The sequence below is a fragment of the Nematostella vectensis genome, chromosome 11 (genome assembly GCF_932526225.1).
Source record: "Nematostella vectensis chromosome 11, jaNemVect1.1, whole genome shotgun sequence".
In the NCBI taxonomy this organism is placed as follows: domain Eukaryota; kingdom Metazoa; phylum Cnidaria; class Anthozoa; order Actiniaria; family Edwardsiidae; genus Nematostella; species Nematostella vectensis.
This window is the reverse complement of record NC_064044.1, coordinates 4,295,822-4,322,983: the sequence shown is the minus strand read 5'-3', so window position 1 is coordinate 4,322,983 and position 27,162 is coordinate 4,295,822. Positions and strand designations below refer to the sequence as shown.

Sequence of the window (27,162 nt, the reverse complement as noted above, 5' to 3'; positions counted from 1 at the left end):
CCTCCGTATCGTTTTACCCCATCTACGATACAAGGAGGCCTTGGACGCCAGCGGGCTCCAAAGTCTTGCTGACCGCAGGCGCGAGCTTTGTATCAGTCTCATGACCTCCGCTAAGGAGCTAAGGAGCTTCGATCTGTAATTTCTGGGGGCGTAATTAATAACGAGCATGGATACTCACTAAGATCCGGCAGTATGAATACCTACAAACATATTTCTGTAACTAAACGCTTTGGTGACTTTGTAACTTATCGATTTCTGTAATATTATAACGCTATATGTGCTGGCCCTTTGCCTTAATTCAGTCTGTAATACTGCCATGGCAATTGAATAAAACCCCTATCTATCTACCTACCTACCTACCTACCTACCTACCTACCTACCTACCTACCTACCTACCTACCTACCTACCTACCTACCTACCTACCTACCTACCTACCTACCTACTTACCTACCTACCTACCTACCTACCTACCTACCTACCTACCTACCTACCTACCTACCCACCCACCTACCCACCTACCAACCCACCCACCCACCCATAAACAGAGTCCAAAACAAATACACAACTTTTATTTGCTACTGAAAGGAATACATTATTAACTAGCACAGCCTTGCTTAGAACAACAAAACTGTTGACCTTCCATCACACTCTAAACATTTGCATCCGACACATGACTCTGACAATATAAATCTCGTTTCCGGTAAACAGCACCCCTAAAAAAACATATTCATTTGACAAACAAACTTCATTTCACCACGAAATCCATGTTCACATGAGCGAATATTTTAGGCAGCCGGTTTGGCCGAGAAGATGGCGGAATGACAAAAGCACAGGGAGTAATGCACTCGAACAACCCTTTTACTACCTTTGCAAGATGTGGCTTTAGTTGAGAGCAATATTTATGTGAGTTTTGAATTCCCTTCATTTAGTCGGTACAACCCTGCATGATCTCATGATATGATAGGTCTTTCATTCACCGAATACAAACAAACATGCACAAAAGTAACCTTAAGAATAACTATAAATGATTTATTCACGCCTGGTTCTTCAAATTACTATCACGATAATTGGCATTTGACCCTAATTTCTGACTCAACCATTGTATTTCCCGCCCAGTCGTATATTAAAATCTTAATACTATAGTTTTAGTTATGTAAATTCCCTGATATTAACACAAATAACGCTAAAATGTTCATATGTTTTTAAAACTGAAAGCCAATCCTTCCACATTTCTTTTGTTTGTCCATTACTCAATTCCTTGGGGTTCATTTCGGGGACTCTTGGGGATCGTTTCGGGTCCCGGGATCAGTTGGGGAACTTTTGGGGATCGTTTCGGGTCCTGGGATCATTTCGGATCGTGCTCAGATCCGACTTGCGTTACGCGTGATTCACGTGAATTTCAATCATACAATTATTAAATCTTTAAAATATGAAAAAAAATATGACGAGAGAGTTGAAGAATTAACTTCTTCCATCTTTCCTTGGGAGGGGCGATTATATTGAGGGGGAGGGGGTTCCCCGAAAATTTGCAACCATCCAAAGGGGCTACAAATGGGCTCTTTGAAGGGGGGTCTGGGTTATTATGAGATGTACAAATCCTGGGGGGGGGGGGGGGGGGTGGCTTTAAAACTTTTAGGTAGTTATATAGTCAAATCCCCCTCCCCCCTCAGGGTATTTAAAGGACGTCTGCGCGGAATGAAAGCTGCAGAAAAACACTCCCACAATACAATATTACACTTTTCATTTCAATAATAATTGATGGTGGATGGCTTCTGGTTATAAAAAAGCTCAATAACGTTCTCTCATTTCATTGATAAAAGATTGTGCTATAAAATAGTCAAATCCAAAATTATATAATATTGAAATCTCCTTTTAGAACCTTATATAAAACGTTTACTAAAGGTTCTCGTAATATTCTCGTATGGTTCTCGTAAGGTTCTCGTAATGTTTTCGTAATGTTCTCGTAAGGTTCTCGTAAGGTGAGGGTGGTATATCCACCCAAAGCCGCATTTTTCGTGTGTCGCATTTAACTCTCTCTTTTGGTTAGGAGAAGGTCACGACACGACTTTGATCAGTTCCTTGGGAGGCTAAGTAGGTTAAGCCTTTTTCAGATAGCGCCGAACATCGGTCATGATTTGCCTGCGGGATAACCGCCAGCAGGCGCGTACACAGGGGGGTGCGCAGGGTGAGCCCCACCCCCACCCCCACCTTGGCGGCAAAAAGTGAGTCATTTGTTATTAAGGAATCTTTAAAAACTATGCTTTTTCCATATGATACCTTTGACTGCGTCCCCCCCCCCCCTCCGCCGATCCTGGGAACGCGCCTGGCCAGAGATGCTGTAAAAATCCCAGTTCAGTCTAGGCTGTTTGTACTGGGCTCAACACATATAGTCTTCATTTTGATTGATGTAAACGACTAGCAAAGAAAATCCTCGTGGCAGCTTGGACGCCGCGGAATCGGTACAGACAGCTTCCACTCTCTAATTGGTGTGCCTTTTTGGAAGTCAGATAAATTGCGGAATATTTAGGCGTGTTGGCTTGTTATCCTTGAAATTATACTAGCACGATGTTGCCTTGGCGACTAATTCTTCAATCCAAATGCAGATGTCCTGGAACGCGGGCCTCTCGTTTGGGTTGTTACTGTGGCATTTGGAAATGATGTCGGAACTGTGAATAGAAATGTATAGAAAAAGATCAATGATAGTGTACATGAAGGTGATGCTGTGGTGCTAGATGATGATGATGATAGTGATGGCGATGGTGATGATGATAGTGATGGTGATGGTGATGATGATAGTGATGGCGATGGTGATGGTGATTATGACAGTGATGGCGATGGTGATTATGACAGTGATGGCGATGGCGATGATGATGACGATGGTGATGGTGATGTTGATGGTGGTGGTGATGGTGATGATGATGATGATAGTGACGGCGATGGTGATGATAATAGTGATGGTGATGGTGGTGGTGATGGTGGTGGTGATGATGATGGTGGTGTTGATGGTGATGATGATGATGATAATAATGATTTATGATGATGCTGTTGATTTAAAGAGATAATAATAATATATATATATAATTGTGGTGCTTTTGGTGGCAGTGATTATTGGTACCTACATTTTTTCAGGGCATTTTATTGGATTCTTCAGTCTGTGTCCTGCCTTGAGTTTCTCCAGTAATTCATCCGGGTGTAGATCGGAGTACGGGATAGACCCTTATACAAAGACAACCCATTAGATTGGCGTCCACAGTGCGTTTGGCATTCCCATCCCCCCTAAGAATATCGACCAAACACTTTTTCACATTTGAAAATACAACGGTCTATCTGCAATAATTATACCCGTTTGAAGTTCATGAGTAGCTATATTTGATAATTATCTCAATTGTTCGCTTGAAGTAGCCGATGGAAAGGGATACTTAGATACTGATACTTACGGATGATATCTTTTGGGGGGATGGGTGGTTGGGAGGGGGAATTAACACATTTTAACCTACCTCCAGTTTCAATTTCCCATAGCAAAATTCCATAAGACCAGCTGTTGATAACAGAGTGCAATTTTGTCAGAACATGGCTGCTTTTGGCAGCAATTAACATAAAGACAACACCGTACTCACACATCACTCATTGTGGTAAAGATCATGGATTCTAGAGACTCTGGAGACATCCAGCGAGCTGACAGCTTTCCCTAAGAACCAATAAACACTCAATTTTGGTTGAGTTATATAAAAATAATATATATGAATAGCAACTAAGTTTAATCATTTATATAATAGCGATATTCTTGCCAAATTTTGGGAAAATGACATGGTTCTCTTTAATGCGGAAGACATTATAATCACCCCTAGTGTGAAAACTCAAGAAGTAATTGAGCTCTTAGCAAATTGTTTTTACGCTTTTTGTGAGCCTTAATATTTTTACGCTCCTGCAAAACCTTTGTCGAGACCTAGGCCTAGGGGTAAGGCGGGAATCCGGGATTTCACATTTTAGGCGATACGCAAGACGAAGCTTGCAGGTTGATAAAAAATATGTAGACATTACTAATCACCTTTGATACTTTCTCGTAGAATTGCCTCTCATAGATATCCTGCGATATACCGATATTGGATATTTTGGCGGTGCCGCTATTGCCAAGGAAGATGTTTCTTGCTGCCAAATCTCGGTGAACACACTGCAAAAAGACATTGAATACTAACTGTTATCCTATGTTTGTAGCGCTGCCATTGAACTCCCGATAACTTGAACCTCAAAGAGAAACCTAACTAATTAAGCGTATTTTAATTGAGCGTATTTTAATCCTCCATCGTACCTTTTTTCTCCACCATACCCCGTCCCGTATAAAAGGCCATCCCCACCCCTTCTTCCATCGTACCTTTTTCTCCGCTAGATATGCCATGCCGCGTGCCACGCCAAGTGCTATCCCCACCCCTCCCTCCAGCGTACCTTTTTCTCCGCTAGATATGCCATGCCGCGTGCCACGCCAAGTGCTATCCCCACCCCTCCCTCCAGCGTACCTTTTTCTCCGCTAGATATGCCATTCCGCACGCCACGTCACGTGCTATCCTGAGTTTCTCTGCACGTGGTAACGAGCATGTTGCACTATCGGAGTCGTTGTCATGGATATCGTACGACAGCTGGTGCTCTTGGAGGTACTTCAGTAACGATCCGTGCTCCGGGAATTCCATCACGAGGTAAAGCGGACCTGAGAACAAAAGACCTGTTTTACTACTTTAAAGGGGAAAACAGTGCGGTGTAAATGCGACTAGAATTTGCCATGCGCACCACGGCACCCTATAAACGTAAAACGAAAAATGGCAACCCAAAACACAAGACATCAACGGTTTGCTTGAACTGTGTTATGCCAATTCATTCTTTGTCACACATTCATAAGCGAGGCTGTATCGGAAATGTTAACACAGATATTGGCGCTTGCTGAACGAAGTTTGACAACCAAATAATACTTTTTTCAGGCAGCTCGTGAGATTGTGATTGTGACCAGGGAACGGCCCTCTTCCACGCCTCCAAATGAGTAGAGAAAAAAACTCCAAAGTGCAATTTGAGAATATTTTTCACGGAAAAGAATCGGAAACGGCTTCTATTGTCTTCAGAGACTGAACCCCCCCCCCCCACCCTCCCCATGAACGCATGCAAACAGGAATGGATAAAATGAAAAGGTCTGCGGCTTACCTTTGAGCGAGCATGCCCCAAGTAGACAAAGTATGTTAGGGTGTGAGCCAAGACAGCACATAGTCTTCAGTTCATTGGTGAGATCTGCTTCATCGTCCTTATTACTTGAATCTGGAATTCAAAATAAGAACTCGTTTGCTCGGAAATAGTGTTCTACACCACAGGGAGCCCGAAGGCCACTGCAAAGGAGAGAGCCCAGCAAGGAAAGGCAGACGAATTCATGTGTGACCTTTGAAAAATAAAGTAAGCCCCGTTATCTGAAACCCCTATCAGAGCGACGAAAAATTCTAGTAAACGGAAAAATAATTAGAAACAACTGGAAATAACTGAGATTTCACGTTAACTTACAAGGTTTGAATGTAAGTGCCAAAATTGAAAAAAATATTATAGTTAATCGATCACCCCACATGTCAACGTTTACACGCACCCTGTAAAATAAAAAGGCCATCGCTTTAAAATACCTCTTAACATCTTAACCAGACAGTCCACAGGACCCCCGTCAGTCATCAGGCGACCGGAGAACGACATCCGTATTGTCCCGGATGTGAGTTTATTACCCAGAGACACCTTGCGCCGCGGAATCTCGCACCAGTCTTTTTCGTCGCTCAAGGACTTGAAGCTGAGCACGTTGCCGTTCTCCAGGGCGGTGTTAGTAAACGCGAAGGAGTGATCTGTCGGACTGTCGCCAGGTCTCTTGGAAAGAAAAGACGTTGATGTAAAGGTAAATCTGACGTTACATCACTCTTGGACCGTGCAAGTGTCTTTTTGACCCATGATCCCACCCCTGAAACCCACCCCTGAAACCCACCCCATCCCCGGTACAGCGCCGTAGCAAGCGTAACGCAGGCGAGAGCTGCCCCGCCCTTCTCCAGTAATGTCGGGACTTTAAAAAGTCCATCTCGATGGAAATAACGTCTTCCACATAAACCTGCCTCCTCCCTTTTCCCCAGACAAAATTCTCTAGCTTCTACCACCACCACCATAACCACCACCATTACCATTACTATTACCATTACCATTACCATCATCATTACCATCACCATCACAAATAACACCCCCATGATCATCATCACTATCATAATCATCATTACTGGTCCATAACTGGTCCACGAGTATGCGAACCCAGTCACGTACTCACCCCACTGACATTATTCATCCGCATCAGCTCACTGTTCGTGTCGTATGCCTGTCTCTCCCCCCGACAGTATCGAACGATGCAAAAGAGCGCGACGAGGCACATGAGTACTCCACCCATGACCGGTAACCCGATCACAATGAACTCGGTCAGCGGCGACTTTCCTGGGATAAACAAGTGATTTTAAAAGTAGGTTATCACATATCACAATATTACCTTGATTTAAGATATGATCAAATGGAGTTGATAAGAGAAGTTGTTGAGGGTCAATAAGCAAAAACAGAAGAGAAAACTTAAAAACAAACGGAAGAGCGTGGCCACGCCTCCTTCCCCCTCGCACGGCCAAGCCTCCTTCCCCTCGCACAGCCACTCCTCCTTCCCCCTCGCACGGCCACGCTTTCTTCCCCCTCGCACGCCCACGCCTCCCTGCCCCTCGCACGGCCACGCCTATTTCACCCTCGCACGGCCACGCCTACCTGCCCCTCGCACGGCCACGCCTCCTTCCCCCTCGCCCGCCACGCCTTTTTCCCCTTTGCACGGCCACGCCTCGAGGGGGAAGGAGGGGGACGGGGGAGGGGCTTCTACCGCGCCCCTACCCCCTTCCCCTCCGCCGGCCTTGTTCCGCCACGTTTTCGGCCTTACACCTTGAGGCCCTGGTTTCCGAGGATGAGATTTACCTTGTGGTGATGTGCTGGATTTTGCAGACGCTGTGCTAAGAATCGTTATATACGGAGTCGTTGTGACATTTCTCACTGTGGAGTTTGTTGGAGATATTGTTGTTGTGCCTATAAAAATGTTAAAGTGTTATTCCAGAAAACTATACCCTTACCCAAACAAACACTTTGTTCTCAGTTGATTTTTTCACTAACCTGTCATACCGGTTTGATTGCACTCGACGCCTACTTCAGGGTACCGCGCATGAAAGCTCCGGTCATACGCACAATCACCGACCCAGCTTTCGTTACCATAGCAACTAACGTGCGTCATCCACACCGGGCCACTCCCACGACCATATTTGGTAGCGGCGTTCCTGATTGGCCTCACGACGCCTGGATAGCCAAGCTGTCTACAAACCACGTGACCAAACTGGACTAGGGACGTTTTCAGCACGTGGACTACGCTTCCCCAGACCCCTTTCAAGCACACCTCGACACGGCCAACATGGCTACCTCCGACGATGCGAACTTGGAAATCTATAAAAACAGAAGGAATTCAGTTTTTCCTTTAAATTGTCGAGCGCATAGAAATACATTTAGAAAACGTGTATTTGTGGCGCTTTCACTACAACAAGGGAAGAAAAGCTGAATGTATAAACCTCCATCAAGTCTACGTGTAAATTCTTGACTTACAGGCCCAATGCGATAAACAATTGAACTTTATTTATTGATAATTGCGGTGGTTAGCATTCATATCATCATACCTTTCTCAAACTTTTCTCCTTTGTCGCAAATCACTCCGGCGTCATTCATATGCGTAGGATACACAGGACTCAAAACACCCAAAGTACATTGGCTCAGATTCCTCTCGTTGCCGTAGCAACCGACTCCCTCTAACCACGTTGGACCCAAGCCAGGACCAAACGCACCATACCCAAGGGCCTCAAGGGATCCTGGGAATCCTAGCTGTCGACATATGACGTCCGCGGCAGGCTTGGTGAAATTGACAGCACTTATTGTTCCCCAGTCTCCCATCAAAGAGACCCCGACTCGGCCAGCATAAGAAACCGAGGCCCCTTCTAAACGGACTTGAACTTGAGCTGGATCAAATATAAAAATATTTTAGTTAAAAGGCCATTCCAGCAAAAACGTACGCGCGAACAGCATGACGGTTACTGTGGTAGTTTTTGTCGAACAAACTATACAAACGCGCGCTGCATTCTGGTAGTTGTAGTAGCCGGCATTTCGGAATGAAAACGAGCGTGCGCGCACGAACAGACTTTTTCGCGCCCGCCACATCGCGCGAATGAACTCTTCCCTTGATCAAAGTTTCCGAAAAAATCCAGAGAAACGCTCTGCCATGAAGGCTACATTTTATTTGAAACATGAATTCGTTCTTTTAATATTTTCACACTTACTTGATTCACATGAAGCACTGCATATTACACGAGATGTATGCACATAAATCCGCGAGTGAAACTTTGTTGAGATATAATTATCTCGCGTAGGCTACTGCGCCAGGCCCGTAGCAAGGGGTGGGGCACAGGGAACACGTATCCCCCAATATAAAAAATGTCAAACATTATAAGGAAATGACCACCGCCCCCAATAGGGGCATGGCTGGCTGTGCCCCTTAAAAGGATGTTAAGTCTTTTGTAACGTGCCCCACCCCCCCACCAAATAATTTCTTAAAGTTTCTGTTTAGCGTCTCCACCCCCACCCCCTCACCCAATATTTCGGGGCCTGGTTCAGCTCTGGAGTAGCTAGCTTATTCCACTCGACAGACCTTTCGTGAGCGGATAAAGCCTTTGCTAACAGCAGGATATCCCCTGTATTGACAATGTATCTAGCTATAGGTTTAATTGTTCTTTCAAATAAAGACAAGAAAAACGTACTTACATAACTGGGTCCCATTCTCACGACATACGACGCCTGCATCTTGGTCATGTGACCACACGCCGCTAAACGACATAGATCGTTGGCATGACAACATACCAGTCTCGTTTCCTTGGCAACGCAAGTCCGTAATCCAGACTGGACCGGAACCATGCCCAAACACTTTAGTCGCGAAAAGGATAGGATAAAGGACTCCCGGGTATCCGAGGCTACGACAAAGGACGTCGGCATCTGTTTGGCTCCAGTCCCTGTTGTCCACGGTGCCCCATACCCCGGCAAGCTTTACGCTGACGAGGCCAGCAAAGGGGTAGGAACTTCCGGTGAGCCTCACTCTGGTGTCTAGTAAAGGATATACATTTATTTCGAATTAAAGACTAAGCATCGGCGTGACACGAGATTTGAATAGCTGGCACAATCTTAAATTTTATTTGGGATTGTTGAATTCCTTGCACCCGTGGTCTTACCCCTGCTACTCCCTCTTGTTTCTGTAATTTTGAAACAAACACAAAGATGGCGGCAGCTTATCGTATCGCGCTGAGTTTTTCTTTGCTAAAAATACTAATAAACGTAAGGTAGGCTAATTGTTAGAGAATTTGGCAATATATTAGTCTCTATTTTTTATCCAGAGTCATGATTGGTAGGGATTTTTTTTTGCTTATCAATTTCCTCCCCGTCCTATTTGGTCATAACAACACAACAGCCTGGATTTATGAACAACAATATATAATCTTTTTTGATTGTTTTACAGTATTAGCTTTCCTGTCAAGGTGTTTTTTAATTTTTAGCATCACTTGGGTTTGCTAAAACTTGTTGCATGCTCTTCAGCAATTGGGTCATTGTTTTGAACTGATAAGTTTTCCCAAACGCCGTACAGTCCATAGCCAAGTGAGCTAAAGTATTTAGGCATTGATTTAGGATGCTCGTTTTGCTTGTTTAGTATCCAATTTTGTCGGGATCTCAATCTACTGCGGGGGACGCGACCATGGCACGTGTGCTGGTACGAATGGTACACTTTCGACCCGGCTCAAAATAAGTCGGCAAAATCGGTCTGAAACTGTTCTCCTTCAACACTCTTTGAAAGCTGTGGTAACTCGTCCCAAGTAACTGACGAGTGAACATTTTTCCAAACTTACTGAAATGTGCTCTAAAATCTTGCTTGTGCACTCCTCTTGTTGATTTATTGACCACGAACACCGTACGAGAGATCACGTCTGTCAATCTGAAATTTAGTTCTAGTCTCTCGCGGCCTCATTTTTCAAAGTGACCATTTGATATTTGACGGGAGGAAGTTGCTGATTCCCAAAGAAATCCGAGCAAGGCTCAAGCCCTGGAAATAGAACTCGAGCAAGCAAAGACTTGCAAAAAAAATAGCCACATCCTTCGGGAAAAAATCTAGCAGCAAAACTGTCTGGGAAAAAAATGGAGAAAAAAAAATACCCATCTTCAAATATCAAATAGCCCGTCCCTGTGCGAGGGTGTGAGGGTGGTCGCTTTATAGAGGTTCACTCACCTTGAAGCATTTGTCGCATAGATTGCGAGGATGTGAGGGCGGTCGCTTTATAGAGGTTCACTCACCTGAAGCATTTGTCGCATAGATTGCGAAAGTGTGAGGGTGGTCGCTTTATAGAGGTTCACTCACCTGAAGCATTTGTCGCATAGATTGCGAGGATGTGAGGGCGGTCGCTTTATAGAGGTTCACTCACCTGAAGCATTTGACGCACAGATTGCGAAGGTGTGATCGCGGTCGCTTTATAGAGGTTCACTCACCTGAAGCATTTGTCGCACAGATGACACCAGCGTCATTTTCGATGTTGGGGTTGGACAGCACAGTAATGTTACACTGGTTGAGTGACAGTTCGTTACCATGGCAACGGATCTCGTGAGCCCACTTAATGGTGTGGCTGAGTTTGAATAAAATTGAAGCACCGCTGACCACCATATCTGCCCCTGGGGGAGAGGGACGGGGGAATAAGCCGTCGTGTGGAATAGGTTGAACGCAACAGAATTGGCGACTTGCACTAATGCCTGGTGCACACTAGTGACATAACGACACAGATGCGCGCACTCCGTTAAGCCCGACATAAAAGAAAAAAAACATGTTTTTTTTTCTCTTATGCCGTTATGTTCATGTCGGGCTCGTGTCAATAGAACGATTTCACGTAACCGCTTTTTACATGCTAATGAGTAAACTAACATGTTAATGAGGCACACGCGCGGTACATGCGAAACATCTTTAAAACAAGCATTGGCAGCTCCACAGCCGTCAACATCTACCTCAAAGCCCATTTATGTCGGCGCACAGTCGGAGATAGTGAGGCAACAAATGCGTTATGCGAACAAGCAGACGCCTGCACACAAAAAGTCGAGTACAAATTAACGACCGCATTCGCAGGATTCTCCTCTGAGAGCAGGGAATCGGAACCAAAATCCAAGAAAAAAAAGACGGGCAAGGGAAGCACAATAAGCTCACACAGCTATGTGTTCAAAGGCCATGGAAACTCTGGTAAAGTGAACGATCTCATAAATAAGGTTGAAAAGCAGTTTGACAAGTAGTTCACACAAGTTAGGAACTCTGACTCTCTCAATTGTTTTGTTTGCGTAAATTTCTATGGACGGGAAAATAAAATTGCCTAGACTACAACCACTTTTTTACTGTTGATCCAATTTGATGTATCACCGCTTCAACATTTTCATCCGGTTGTGAAATGTTTGAGGATAAAAGAGAACAAATGAAATATTTGTTTTTTGTCAATACTCTCCCAAGGGTGAACCTACCGCGCGTGTGCCTCATTAACATGTTAGTTTTCTCATTAGCATGTTAAAAGCGGTTATGTGAAATCGTTCTAATATGTCAAACCATTCACAATTGGAAATAAGGTGAGAGTGCGCGCACCCATGTCGTTTTGTCACTAGTGTGCACCAGGAATTATAGATCGCGCGACATTTTTGGCGATAAACTCGCGCGCGCTTTGACTTTTGGTGGCAAAATAACAACAGCAAAAAGCAACGCATTGGTTTACCTGTGTAGCCAACATGACGACAAAAGACATGCGCACTATTGATCGTCCAATGCTGGAAGCTTACTCCGCCCCAGATCCCCGCGATGAGCACTTCCACACGACCAGCATGCATCACGGTCGAGTTTCTCAGTCTAAATTGGAGGGCTTAAAACAGACAGAAGGCTATAAACAATGAACCTCAATGATAACTGCGAACTAACTCACGGCCCTTTTAAAACAGCAGGGTACCTAGGGAAGTACACAGGTAGTCCAGACCTGGGAGTCTCTTTGCGCTCGACATTCTGAGTCCCAGGTCTGGACTAGTACACAGGTTGCGCGCGCACTCCCTCTTGGCTGCAAGAAAGTGGTTCATTCCTTATTGAAATAAGTTGACAAGAGCATGTCCACAGGAACGTAACTGCATGTTTAGTTTCTTCGTTTGCGTCTGACCGCTTTAGTGTGTAAAGTAATAACAAGTTTGTTTCTATGTACTTACCGGTGTCGTTTTCTGTTTTACAAACAACTCCTGCGTCATACCCATAAGACACACGCCTGGTTTCTATGGCAATGTCACATTCCAGCAATGACGTCTCATTACCATGGCAATTGACAGTTTTGGCCCAAGTGAACATTAAGTGCACATGAAACAAGTGCTTAGATCTGTAGGTTACAGCCAAAACTCCTGGGTAACCAAGCCCCTTACAAAGCACGTGACCATCTATCATATCCCAACCAAACTGATTGATGTCGCCCCAGATCCCTGCGTTATAGATCTCTACGCGGCCAGCCTGAGGAACAGCTCCTCCTGTAAGGCGAACTTTTTGAAACGCTAAAAGAAAAATAAACGCATGAAAAAATCGACGTGAATTGAAAAGTAACTAAAAAAAGAATATCTATCCAACAAAAAGACACGGCCACCCTTGTCCCAACTCTATCTCAAATATCATTGTTTCTCGAAATTCTCGCCAATTTTAAAACAAAGCATGCGGAGAACCGTGTGAACAAAGCTATAGATACCAGAAACCTGAAGGAGTACCATACGGGATCCGAAATTTCCACTCGATTTTAGGCCACAAAACGAGATTTTGATAACCGGGAACGTGTTTTGTGGTAAACTGTGATTGGACAGACGGAATAAGAGAACAAAAACTTCCGAGTTAAACGTTCCGGGATACAGCCTCTCCGCTCCGCCCTTCGGGACCCTGACCACAGGATTAAACAGGACGAAAGTGACCTTACCCCCACCCCCTCACCTGTCGTATAGTTCTCGGGTCGGCAGATAACGCCAGCAAACTGCCACATGTTGCAATCGTGTTGTCCCCAGGGTCTATGATCGCACTCGCTGATATCATTTTCGTTGCCATGACAATTAACGTCGTCGAGAACAATGGGATTGGGACCAAGCCCAAATATAGAACAGCATGGCGCCGATAGCGCCCACAGGTATCCCAACTGGCGGCAGATGACGTGTGCATCGTTGATGTCCCAAGAATCGTCGCAAATTCCTCCCCAGGACCCATTGTGCAAGACTTCTACGGTTCCATAGTGGGTAGAGGAGGAGTTGTATCCTACTGTGAGTCTTACGTTTGTAACGGTAGCTATGACAACAGTAAGATTGATAGTTTATTATCTGGACAAATATCTGCCTATAAAATCAAAGTTATTGGCCAAAACTAGCACACTGGCATACATACTGACACAAATACATACACAAAATTTAACCCCCAGTTCAGTGCGTCTTAATCCCCTCTCTCCCGTCCCTTCTCCTTGAATTTCCAGTCAGTACCTGGCCTTAGTCTCCACTTCAATCTCCCAACACCTCCCCTAAACGTTATTTCTAATACCCTCAAAGGGGGCGAGAGAGGGTTGAAGTTCATACCTTGAACGTGAAAAATCGAGAGCAACAGAAGCAACACACCAAATATAGCATAGCGAAGGAAGCGTGAGGCCATTCAACGGCCGAGCAACACAATCCCCACACTACTCCCACACGGGCAGAGGCGGCCAGTCCTTGGATAACAAATGCAGAAAGACGTTATCAAAGAGCAGGGTGTTGAGACAAGGAATAAAAGGCGCGTACCACAGGGGGGTGCGCAGGGTACGCGCGCATCCCCCCCTTGGCGGCCAAAAATTGGGTCATTCCTTATTAACCCTTTCACTCCTGGGTACTTTTGAGCAAAATTGTAAGAAAAACAGACTGAAAACAGAAACCTCCCCCCTATTTTAAGTCTAACACTACCAGTTAAGCTAAGCTACCGCTGACCCAAGACGGTTTGCCTTGAAGTTTCCAACAATGCACTGCAGTGCCTTTTCTTTGTAGCGACGGCACTGCTACAGCCTGTTGCTTACAACAGTTTTGCTTGTAATTTGCTTAAAAATTACAGTTTTTTCACATCTGGAGAGTGCCTTAGGACATCATGAAGTCTTTTTGGGCATAATTAATGCTCTCCAATGTTGACAATCTTTGCTACCCAACCTTATTCAAAAATTATTTTCAGGCTTATTCTGGGTTCCTTGGACCTGGAAATGTTTTGTTTGGCTTTGGGGCAAAGAGACTGTTATGATTATGGGGGAGGAGTTTTCCCGCCTCTCTGTCAAGGTGTTTCCAAGACTCCCATGATGCAGTGCAGGCATACAATTAAGACTAAAGATGGTGACTCGCTTCTAATAGAGGTTTTAGCATTGATTATTTTGGCTGATGGCTGTAAAATGGGACCTGACAGAGCATAATAAAGGTATCTATTTGTGACTTGATCTGTGTTTGCTTGTCTCTATTTGTAGTTCGGAATTTTGTGCCGGCTTTTTTGGTAAGAAAATTTTCCAGGTTTAAGCATTTTTTAACGAATTGGTCAGAAATCAAGGTTGATATTCTGACAAAAAAGTCAATTCTATTACATTGCTTGGATTCGCTTTTGAATGCCGTCTATGCCTTGGAGGAATCCAAGAGTATCCGGGTCTGGTAATGTTTAGTTTGCATTTCTGACGTTTTGGAGTTGGGCCTATATTTTACAGGCGCCTCAGGGCGTAATAGCAATGAAAGGGTTAAGCTATCTTCAAGTACTATGCCTTTTCCATATGATACCTTTGCCTGCGCACTCTCCCTCCCACCCCCCAAGAAAAAAAAACATCAGAATAACTTTCTAAAATCAGCCGATCAAAATGGATTCTTTCTCACTATTTGTATTTTGCTAAGATGACACTTTTGCTCTTGCAACTTGCTTCCCCGACTGCACAATGGATAAGGCATTTTTATGTTATTTTTGAGGTGCTAAGGTTCAAAGGCTGAAACTGCTCAATAGAAAAGGTCGTGATCGTAAACCATAAGAATAGATACAATGCACAAAAAACTGGTATTTGACTCTCTCAAATTTTCGTCTTTGATAAGACTTCTTCAACTGCATACTCAAAATTCCAGGTAGCAGTATTAATCATCACGGGGTAGATTCTTCCCCAGTCCTAACAAAGACTTGATTGCGCAACTTCTACTGGTATGTGTGGTTTGTAGCCGGTGGCGAAATAACCTTGAATTCTTCCAATAGTTGTGCGATCTCCGAGACTACCTTGAGCTGAACACAAGTGCCTCTACGAGTGACATAGAACGGTGGTCTATTATTCTCAGAGAGAGAGGGAGAGAAAAATGTGAAGAAAAAAACAATTGTGTCTTTTTTCAATACACTATTGTGGAAAATCGGACCCGAGAACACAAGAAAAGCGCAGCTTACGTGCTTTAAATAGCTTAAAATCGGACTTTCCGGGAAAAGGAACGATTACGCATGCAAATAAAACGACAAAAACATAATCAAATACGATCTCTTCGATTTGGTTATTGGTGTAGTTGTTCCTCAAAATCTCCACAGCCAGACCGGTCTATCAGTAACCAATGTTTCTTCGTCGCAAGTCCCTCTAGTGCAAGATAATTTGTGTTAAGATTTTTACGTTCATCTATGGCCACATAAAACTAAATACTTGACACTCGTATAAGAAGTCTACTCTTAAAAGAACAACGCACGTACGTCAACAACTGCTGCTGAGGAATCCAGTGCGAATACAAAGGGCAAATTTAATGAAGCTTAATCCAGAATGAATACTTTTTAAGCTATGAAAATAGCGATTATCGTTAGGACGCAGGATTAGTTAACAAACCACTGGTTTAAAGCTCATCATGATACCATTACCATTATACCATATAACCATCGTCGTACCTTCGTGACTTCTCCAATGAGTCGCGTAAAAGCTTGATCTTGAAGCAACAAAGGCACACTTTCTTCGATTCTCTCTTGCTTGTACTGTGTAGTTTCTATAGATCACAGAAGGTGAATCAATGAATAACCGCCCGAGGTAGCAAGGGGGCCGGAGTTTCGCTGCCGGTGTGTTATGAGTTATTAGGGTAACTCATCATTATAATGTCTATCATCACAAACTATCTGCAGAGAACTGAGTGGCTTATTTCAACAACGTGATTGAATTGTGACATTTGCGCATGCTGTACACAGGGATAGGCCGCATCACATGGTGTCTCTGTCTCAGCCGCAAGTTTTTTCCGACCAAGAGTAAGAAAACATACTATTCAAAAGGATGATTTGTTCAAGCTATTGCTAACGCGATAAAATGTTGAGAGATTTCTGCACAATATTTGTCTCCTAATACTAATTGATGACAATAAAAGTCGCGTTTCTTTCAGCCGCCATTTCGATCAAGCAGAAAAAATCCGTCAGTTTGGCTTGATATAAATGCATTTTTTAAACCAATGATCGATCTTTTTTCTCTGTTAAGAACAACCTCCATTTTGTCACCCTTGCAACATGGCAAGTGCGAGAAAGCACCTATTTCTATCGGCTGATTCGGGAAGGTTGTTGCGATAATTTCTATTATCAATTATTCAATTATAATTGAATTTTGTAAATAAAGTAGTATAAATTGTTGTTTTTAGATGGCTATTACAATTTTATCGGTGGCTGAGTAGCTCTCATTAACGGAAGAAGATGCAACGTTTTCTCCGCAAATAAATAAGCTACAACGTTTCCGGTTAGTATTACAAAGCCGCTATTTATTGACCGTATAATAAATAAAATATCTAAATATCTAAATGAATTTTCCGCATTGCATTTATGTACATTAAAACAACTGCGCTTGTGCTATACTGAAAACGTAGATGTCCACTTATCAATAGAGATACACTCTATTCTTTAGGAACAGAAATGTAGACAGGATATGACAGTAGACGGGGGTGCGCAATTCATACGAAGACGTGAAAAATCCGGTGATGATTAGCGCAATAGACACCACATTAAGCAGCCAAGGGTTGTAATACACTGAAAAACACAATTTGGACGTTGCTTTAGTCACCGTGCGCATGTCTGCCGCACCTATCGTGACAGCAAAAGTAACAGGGGTTATTGTTTTCGGGGTAATGGTTGTAAGCAACAGGCTGTAGCAGTGCCGTCGCTAGAAAGAAAAGGCACCGCAGTGCATTGTTGGAAACTTCAAGGCATACCGTCTTGGGTCAGCGGTAGCTTAGCTTAACTGGTAGTGTTAGACTTAAAATAGGGGGGAGGTTTCTGTTTTCAGTCTGTTTTTCTTACAATTTTGCTTAAATCGCGCGCTCATATTGGCTCTCGCTCCCTACGTGCCGGACACCGCGGTACCGGACTGCTCTCCTACAAAGCTGATGAATTCGCGAATTCACGCTAAAATATAACAATCACCAGATTACTCGTGAATAAGAGCGAAAAGGTGCTATATTCTCCACGTGATCTTCAAGTTTAAAGATTACAAGACTCCTCCTGTGGACGTGCTCTGTATATTTTAGAACAAATTCCCAGCGGGCAAAATATCACCCAAATATATTAGGCTTTACACAAATATTTGCACCGCGATCAATCGAACCAAGGTTCAAAAAACAAATACGGCAACCATTATCTTATTCTAATTCAAGATCCTGAAGCCTCAGTGATTTGGCTAAATGAAGGGGATTTTTTCGAAGGTTAATTGGCATGAAGGAATTGTTGTTTAGTCTTAGAAACGGGCTTTGAATGGGAATTTATATGAGCGATATCGATAGAAATGTTTGTTGTACGCTTGAATTTGTTTCGTCTCATTATCATAAAAAGCCCTTAAAAGAAGTTTGGATAAGCGAAAAGACAACATATTTAGCAAAATTCCGAAGATAATTTGTGTACATATGAAAATCACAAGCTCGCATAAAGAAGGAAATAATAAAAAATACCAAACTTACAGTATAAGGGGTCTGTGTCAGCAGTTAAATTCGCTGAGCGCGCTCGAGTGAATCTAGTGCTTATTCATTCATATAATGCCTTTCAAATATTTATACTAGCTACAAACACCGGATAGCTGTAAGTCCCTAGTGGTAAAAATTTGTTTTTCCTATTATCATTAGCCTTAAAAGCTACTTTACAGTGCAAGCGAACATGCACAAGTTTTATGGCAATTAAGAAACCCGCGCGCAAAAAAATGTTGGTTAACTGCTTCGTTATTCTCTTGACACGTTAGAATCCTATGTAGCCACAATTCCTGAAAATAGTAATATTTTCTAGATAACGTTGGTAGATTACCAATTTCACTCGTGCAAAGGACGAAGATGTAAAAAATGATTAATAACAATACATTATTCTTTCAAAAAGTGTTCTCACAGCACACTGTTCTAAAAACAAATCAACCCAATAGTATGACCATTGAATCAAAGCAACACCAAAGAATAACATTTGTACTTACTACAATAATAGACACAATAGGGATCCAACGCCTCCCTCTCGTCTCTCCTGGGGTTTTGAGAAAGCTGCACTGGAACGAAACACTCTAAACTTAACTATCATAGATCTTTCGCAGCCGCATCTGGAGGAATATGCCCAAGACAAGGTGCAAATCCGCGCTAAGACATTTTTCCGTTGCTGGTGTGCTCTTTCCGATTTCGTCGCTTCCTGGCTCGCTTATTGTGCTTACGTTTGATCTTTTCTGAGGCTAGGAATTCAAATTATTACTTGGTTGAGCTGAATGAAAACATAGACTGTGACTGAGCTGAGTGGTCGTCTTCGAATGGGCATTATCAAATGTCAGAAATAATTAAACAAAAACAAACAAAAATTGACCCTGACTGAAAGCCTGGGAACCAACTTGTCATATGGTCGGAATAGAAAAGTAGAAAAGCAATCACAGACCATAACACATGGTAGAAACTTAGGGCTTCCTCTTGAATTTGAACGAGTTTTTTTCGTTAAATAGCCGCTTTATTGACCTACTTCTTGGGAAACCAATTAAAAGAGAGGATGTGTGTGATTCTACCTAAAGACAGCTCGACACAGCACGGAAGGGAGAAATAGATTTAATAACTACAATAGAACACCGCCATCCAATAAACTCAAGCATGGTTAATGAAGCTATTTTCTAACTATATAACGAGCAAATTGAGTGTTTTACAAAGAAAGCTGGTTTTAAGTTTCTTTATGAAAAAAAAGAAAAGAAAATAAACAAAGAAAGAACACGGCGCGCATTTTTACAGAAAAAGTGTGCGCATATTATCGTAAAGGCTCCTAATAAAAGCTCTTTTGATTCGGTGTGCGGAGAACCCGCTTCTACGAATTCTGGAGAACCCGGTATTGCGTAAGAGTCACCGTGCACGTCAAAAATCGGTAGTTTTTTTAAAAAGAAATTTCGTATTTTCTTTTGGTGTAAAATAATGGTATATCGCGTACAGCAAACGACCCGTCTTTGTTCTTGCGCACAAAAGATACACACAAAATCATACACACGTGCACGGTGTTATGGGACGATTGGAGCCTCCCAAGAGATGCCGGGATATATTTTGATATTTTTCACTTCATATCTCAGCGAGCTGTACGTGGCGTAACCGACTAAGACAGGGCTGGGATCCTGGTTATTGCCTCCCTCGGGTACCTCAGGTTCCTTTGTGTTGTACAGTTCGCTACATAGCGGTGCTGGTACCGAAATCTACAGCTTAGCCGTAAAGCTTTAAGCTGCCATACGGTGTTTCAGCGCATTTCTGGAAGTATGGTCTATTTTCGAATCTTGGCCTAGAAAATATTTATATATATATTTTTTTCTTTTTTTTTTTACTTCATCATTTTTTAAATTATTTTCTACAACTTTTACTTGAATTTGAGAGTGCTGTTCCTGGAATGGGCTAAAAATGCATAAATGTTTTTGCTCTCTGATTTTGCGGGCCTTTTCTGATATTGCGGCGGTCTTCCTGTGCTTTTAAAACCACCCCAGTCTTCTCGAAGGCCTGGCTGCTAATGCACAAAAAACAACAATCGATTCTGCTTTGCAGCAGTTCGTACTGTATGATTATTTCCTTGGACTTTTCTTAATGTAGCCTCGCAGAAGAATGGTTTACGCATTTATCGTTCACACTTTGAATCCTGGACCATGCAGGGTTTTGTTTTCGACGAGTTTTATACAAGATTTGGTACGTTGTTTTATCTCTTCCATTTTCTCTCTCGCCACAAATCACACAACCTCCCCCACCCTCTTCCCCAATAACCTTCACTTCATTCTGTCTTTAGGACGTCGATGACACTGAAGATCCACGAACAACAAGAAAAGAAAACCTGCAGCTAGTTGCCCAGCGCATGCAGTCCGAGTATGCCTTCACTCAAGTGGCCTCTGGAGTAATCCTCCGGGAGGACTTGTCTGGAATGAGTACAACGGAAGAGTATGCCTCCCCCCCTTACCACCACCATGCACTCTAAAGCATGTCCATGCATTCCCCCCCTTACCACCACCATGCACTCTAAAGCACGTCCATGCATCCCCCCCTTACCACTACCACGCACTCTAAAGCACGTCCATGCATCCCCCTTACCACCACTATGCACTCTAAAGCACGTCCATGCATTCCCCCCCCTTACCACCACCATGCACTCTAAAGCATGTCCATGCATTCCCCCCCTTACCACCACCATGCACTCTAAAGCACGTCCATGCATCCCCCTTACCACCACCATGCACTCTAAAGCACGTCCATGCATTCCCCCCCCTTACCACCACCATGCACTCTTAAGCACGTCCATGCATTCCCCCCCTTACCACCACCATGCACTCTAAAGCACGTCCATGCATTCCCCCCCTTACCACCACCATGCACTCTAAAGCACGTCCATGCATCCCCCCCTTACCACTACCACGCACTCTAAAGCACGTCCATGCATTCCCCCCCTTACCACCACCACGCACTCTAAAGCATGTCCATGCATTCCCCCCCTTACCACCGCCATGCACTCTAAAGCATGTCCATGCATCCCCCCCTTACCACCACCATGCACTCTAAAGCACGTCCATGCATCCCCCTTACCACCACCATGCACTCTAAAGCACGTCCATGCATTCCCCCCCTTACCACCACCATGCACTCTAAAGCACGTCCATGCATTCCCCCCCTTACCACCACCATGCACTCTAAAGCACGTCCATGCATTCCCCCCCTTACCACCACCACGCACTCTAAAGCACGTCCATGCATCCCCCCTACCACCACCATGTCATCTAAAGCACGTCCATGCATCCCCCCTACCACCACCATGCACTCTAAAGCACGTCCATGCATTCCCCCCCTTACCACCACCATGCACTCTAAAGCACGTCCATGCATTCCCCCCCTTACCACTACCACGCACTCTAAAGCACGTCCATGCATTCCCCCCCTTACCACCACCATGCGCTCTAAAGCACGTCCATGCATCCCCCCCTTTACCACCACCATGCACTTTAAAGCATGTCCATGCAAAATTTCCTAAGATACAAGCTGCACTCTAAAGCACGTCCATGCATCCCCCCCTTTACCACCACCATGCACTCTAAAGCATGTCCTTGCAAAATTTCCTAAGATACAAGCTGCAACATTTCTACTATAGTCTTTCAACTTAGACCCTGTCCCCACGTATCCGTTTTCATTTGAAAATGCAACCTTTTTGTTCCGTTTTCAAAAAGATTCGCATCCACATGAAGCGTTTTCAATTTGATACAAACCGTCCCCAGGAAAACCCAGAAACGATACAAAAACAATAACAAGTCCTACAGCGCATGTGTACTTGCGGGCCAAGTATACTGGACCTTACTTGTCACACCATCGTTTTAGGAAAGTTCCCTTTTTGTACATCCCCACAGCACCGAAAGGGTATTATTTTCAAATTGTTCCACTCTGGAGATTGTTTTCAAATTGTTCCGTTTTTGTTCATCGTTTTCACCTGTATCCGTAACAAAAAGATAGTGATACTCATGTCAATCAGATAGCATGTTTCTTGCATCCTTATTGGTTTACCTTATAAAATTGTCAAGGTGACCATGCTGGCACTGTAGGCTTCCCTTATCAGTGTGAGCAGGCGTGCTTTTTCCATATACCTAGCATCCCCCTCTGCCAATACTGGAAACGCGCCTGGTGAGTTAGATGAAAGAAGATAACATATGGTACCATGCCCTGCCTCAGCATTTTGTTATTTGGCCTCAATTGAAAAGGCTTACAAGTGAAACTCCCTGATGCATGATTTACTGTTTTTACTTTTTTTTTCAAGGTCTTCCTTGAATAAAGAAAACTTGGTTTAATATCAGATGTGACCATTATTTTTCTGATCTTTATGTTCTAGAATTTTGGCCCAGTTGGAGTCAGGCATTTTCAGGTATTTTTTCATTGTTACCCCTATGTAGAGTCTGCATTATTTATGTATCTAACTCGAACCTCTAGATGGTTCAATTTATTTACCCTGCTTTATGTCACTCCTGCTTTTCCAAGGATACTCCCGGTGGTTACTTATATGAAGGGATGTATGGGGGAATTATTAGCACAACTGATATTCTATTGATTACTGATACAAAAACACAAGACCACTAAAAAGCCCTATTCAGCTTGATAACCTTTCTTCCACTTCCCTTTATTTGATAGATGGTGTACATTATGTACGATTAGAGAAGAGAAATGGAAAATAAATCTATCCCAACTCCCTTTCAGACTTCAGGCTGGAAACCCATTTAGTACAGATAAAGTGGTCGTATGGAAAGGAACTGGAAAGTAGGTGAATCAAGAATATTCTTTCGTTTAGGGACATGCATGGGGTAAGTCGGTATTCCCACTAGATTTTTTTAAGTGCTGACTGATGATGAATAAACGATTTAGAATCAGATGGGTTTTCTTTCTTTTTTTTTTAAATCCCTGTGAATTCAAAGGTGTGCACAGTATCACAATCACATTTTTTTCATAATTTTATTTCTTTCCTTTATAAATCGGTCAATACTCAGCAAAGTTGTTTAAAAATTGAAAAAATACCAAGCAATTTGTTGCTGTATGTACTGAAGAAAAACATTCTTTTCTACTTAAAAGTTATCAAAGTTAAAATGTTAAAGAATGTTGATCAACCACTCCTTAGTTATTGTTTATGAATAAAACAGTTTATTTGCTAGAAAACTGCCGAATGACAATCGAATTCTGTTTTTACAATATTTGTTTGAAATTAGAAACTTGGGCTGAGGCTTCCAGGCTTGGGTTGTTCATAAGAAAACCCTTCTTTCCCCTTTGTACCCTTCTTCCCCCTCTGTACCCTTCTTCCCCCTCTGTACCCTTCTTCCCCCTCTGTACCCTTCTTCCCCCTCTGTACCCTTCTTCCCCCTCTGTACCCTTCTTCCCCTTCTGTACCCTTTTTCCCCTTCTGTACCCTCCTTCCCCCTCTGTACCCTTCTTCCCCCTCTGTCTGCTATACTCAACTTGGGGTCTATGAGATGCCCCCCAAAAAGTTCCACTCTTCCTCCTTGGTGAATTAGAGACACTTTCTTGAAGCTGTGATTTGTTTTCTCTTGCAGCTGTGGTTTCTGTCTGGTGTGTGAACCCACAGAGAATCGTATCATTGCTGAGAATGTCCTTATTCTCCTGATCAGGTTTATTCAGGAGTACTGCCGAGTAATCCCACAAACAGCAGAGGTGAGGCCCATTCCTTTTTATTTGTTTTCACTTCACAAGTAAAGCTCACACTTAGGGCACGTTTTTTTACTCGTGATTCCAGAATGAGAATGATTAGAGTAGAAAAAGTGTGTGTTCTTTTATCCCATGTTCCCATTCCGGAATGGAATGACGGCTATTCCACCCATTCTGCTACCTGTAGCAGAATGACTCAAATGCCATTCTGAACATTCTCTACCAACCATTCCCATTCCATAATAAAAGGAAAAATACGTGCCCTTAGTCTTTAGATGTTTTGATAAAAATTATTATGAAGTGGAAGCCAGAATACAAGATATGTCTCAGGAAATACAAAACAATGTAGTAACCTGATCCCCCTCTTCCCCATATAATGTTTGCTTCTCCTAGATGTCATTAAAGAAGGCCAGTCATGCTGCAACTTTATGCTCACGCTTAATGCAGAGTTACACAAAGCATCCATATCCATTGCTAATTCAAAAGAGTAAAAAATATATTTTCAATCAAATATAATCAACTTGCTTGTCAGATTTCATTTGCAAATTGTAACTTTGAATATTTCTTACCGATGAAACGTTGTATTTTTAATGAACAAAGACAAATATGAGGCTGATGGACATCCTTTAAATAGGCATGCTTGCATATATCATCCAAGACAGTACATAGAATAATCTTGTAGTGGGAAGGGGGGGGGGGGGGGTGCGTCACCAGTCATTCTTTATGTTTGTTTGAGGGAATACACCATTCCTCTCATGTCTTCAGCCTATTTCCATTTGACCCAGGACAAGGTACAGCATATCCCCCTGCCAGCCACGCCTTTGCCCTAATTTTGAATTAAATTACAGGCCATCTTGAAGGCTGACAAACTAGCGGCTGTCACTCACCAATTTCTGCCAAATGGACAGGTACGTATGCCAATTGTGATGTCAAAAGCGAGTGTTAACACCCCGGAGGGAGGGGGGGGGGGGGGGGGGGGAGGGATTCCAATAACAATAGATGTTGTTGATTGAGGTGTATTTAACAAAAATTCATACCCTGAGAGATTGCAAATTGGGTGTGGTCAAAGGGACCAATCGGAGAGCAATAGTTGGTCTAATTTTATAGCAGAGATAACAGAATTGGAAAAAAAAAACCTTAGACACCTCCTAAGGGATAGCAGTTGGTCGAAATTTTATACCCTAAAAGATAGGCCAATCACCCCCATCTACTTTTCCGTAGAGTCCCCCCTCCCCCCCCCCCCCCGGGTTAAGCGTAATATTGCCTGCCTTAGGGAGTATCTGTGTGTCTTTCCTTAGAAGGTTTAGGACTGCATGAAAAAGTCTTGATGCATTTTTCATATGGTCAAACTTTCTGCTGGAATGCATGAAAGTGTTTGGGACACAGGCTACACATGATGTTTGGGCCTTTGTTTCTTTATACTTTATATAATACATGCATTAAATCCTCTATGTCAAGACATTTGCCTTAAGGGGGTCCTTGCGGTCCGTCAGAGAGTGGCGCGATAGCTCAGTGCTATTGGCTTCGTCTCCCAAGTAAGAGGACCAGGGTTCGAACCCAGGTCAGGTCAACTTGGGATTTTTTTTCTGGGGTAAAAGAAACGGGCATTCTGGGATTTACATTTAGGATTGTGAATCCCTCGTCTTCTAAGGCATTAATGTGTCCACAACGCAAGCTGAAAATATATTGACACATTCATTGTATTTTTAGCAGTAACACCTTCCTCTGAAAGTTAGTAGATCACAAACGATAGGCGATATTTAAGTCATATTTTAATTACAGTATATTATGTATAACAATTTTATAATATGTACTAAAATATATGTGGAATCTCAAGAAATTAAACTCGGACTAGAACTTGAACTATTTTTCCTTTGAGAGTTATAGTTAACGGTTAATGTATCTATTAATAAAAACAAAACTTTTTTCTCTTTAGCTTCTGTTCATGAACCACAGATTTGTTAGACAAATGGAAAAAGAGCTTGAGCAAGTAATGGCAATGAAGTGAAAGAGATCTCTGGGAATGTGTCACGGAAGCAAGAAGCAAGTGATGGCGATAAAGGGAAAGAGATCTCTATGAATATAAGAGTCACGGAAACAAGAAGCAAGTAATAGCGATGAAGGGAAAGAGATCTCTAGGAATATAAGTGTCACGGAAGCAATAAGCAAGTGATGGCGATGAAGGGAAAGAGATCTCTGGGAAAAAAGTGTCACGGAAGCAAAAAGCAAGTAATGGCGATGAAGCAAAAAATCTCTGGGAATACGTCACGGGTCATGGAAACAAATACTAGTGGAGGCGGGACGTATTATTTCCTTTGAAATATGACATTTTACTGCAATAGAAATTTTGCAATTATTTAGTATATACAATAGAATGGTTTTCAAAATCCCGTGCAATAAAATGTAATTGCAATAGTGCAATAGTTAACCCAGAACAAAAGAGATCAAGGACATAACAGTGTATTAGTACAAAACAAACTAAATAGTATTTCACGGGTTTTTGAAAACCACTCTATTATTATATAAAATATAAATATAAATGCAACATTTTGCATTTATATTTGCATACCTTACTAGTTAGCAATCAGACTTATTTTTCCTTATTATACAATCATGTTAAGCCTGAATTTATCCTCCCTTCTCACTTTGTTACCTAAAGTTCCTTGCTAAATACTTGGACATCTGATTATTATTATTATAGAGATATTTGCAACTATCCGAATATATATCTTTTTCTTGGGATGGGAAGGGTTATGTCATGACTTTTACGATGGCCACGATTTTCTCAATTTGCTATTAAAGGAGAGACGAAAGCTATCAATTAAAGGGAAAGTGTCATGAGTTTTCTATGGGCCACGATTTTCTCCTCTCCATTAGAGGAGAGACGGGACGTCTTTGTTGTTTTATCACTCGCTTCATTTGCAAAGAAGATGCGCAACTAATGACAAACCCTTCAATGAAGGCTTAAGACAAAATGACCCGAAATTCTCAAATCTCGCAAGCCACTTTTTAATTACTTTCTTGATTCTGACATGCTTTGCGGGGGACAAAAAAGTACCCCTTTCCATCGGATACGACGGATACAAGATGGCGGCATAATTAACCAGCTCGCACTTCCCTAAATGCACTGTATTGTCCTCACCATTAGTATAAACAAAATAAATAATCCCAAATTACGTTTATTTTAGAGTTGTGAATTTACGAGTACATATAGCTTCCCAAGAATAATAGTTTTATATCCGAAGAATTGTACAGAGTGACGCGCGCTACCGTGGCCACCTTGACAGTTTTGTGAAGTAAGCCAATAAGGATGCGAGAAACGTGCTATCTGATACGACGCGCGCTACCGTGAC

The 27,162-nt window shown here is 42.8% G+C and overlaps 2 protein-coding genes and 1 long non-coding RNA gene across 4 annotated transcripts; 2 read left to right on the top strand and 1 right to left on the bottom strand.

Moving 5' to 3' along the window:
* Window positions 1-1,727: 1,727 nt before the first annotated feature.
* Window positions 1,728-19,026, bottom strand: LOC5503762 (deleted in malignant brain tumors 1 protein). Of its 2 annotated transcripts, XM_048734487.1 has the most exons (20): window positions 18,607-19,023; window positions 16,077-16,171; window positions 13,754-13,884; window positions 13,128-13,472; window positions 12,371-12,703; window positions 11,896-12,039; window positions 10,643-10,822; window positions 8,879-9,214; window positions 7,744-8,079; window positions 7,193-7,516; window positions 7,001-7,108; window positions 6,327-6,487; window positions 5,650-5,881; window positions 5,189-5,299; window positions 4,516-4,703; window positions 4,050-4,172; window positions 3,619-3,689; window positions 3,499-3,539; window positions 3,121-3,217; window positions 1,728-2,667 (listed from the first exon to the last, which is right to left on the bottom strand). In XM_048734487.1, the coding sequence occupies exons 3-20, from the start codon at window positions 13,824-13,826 to the stop codon at window positions 2,559-2,561; spliced, it is 3,312 nt and encodes a 1,103-aa protein (XP_048590444.1). In that variant the 5' UTR covers window positions 13,827-13,884; window positions 16,077-16,171; window positions 18,607-19,023; the 3' UTR covers window positions 1,728-2,558. The 2 variants fall into 2 exon arrangements, with proteins under 2 accessions (XP_048590444.1, XP_048590445.1); XM_048734488.1 differs by lacking the exon at window positions 3,121-3,217 and having other exon boundaries at window positions 18,607-19,026.
* Window positions 5,782-6,570, top strand: LOC125573749. The gene is made up of 2 exons (XR_007314202.1): window positions 5,782-5,909; window positions 6,394-6,570. It is a non-coding gene; the product is annotated as an uncharacterized LOC125573749 (long non-coding RNA).
* A 1,102-nt stretch (window positions 19,027-20,128) lies between the features above and the next one.
* LOC116611609 (AP-5 complex subunit sigma-1) lies at window positions 20,129-26,985 on the top strand. Its single transcript, XM_048734349.1, has 7 exons — window positions 20,129-20,317; window positions 20,415-20,563; window positions 22,491-22,523; window positions 22,853-22,912; window positions 23,698-23,815; window positions 24,658-24,717; window positions 25,746-26,985. Exons 1-7 carry the CDS (start codon window positions 20,237-20,239, stop codon window positions 25,815-25,817), a joined length of 573 nt encoding a protein of 190 aa, XP_048590306.1. The 5' UTR covers window positions 20,129-20,236; the 3' UTR covers window positions 25,818-26,985.
* Window positions 26,986-27,162: the final 177 nt, after the last annotated feature.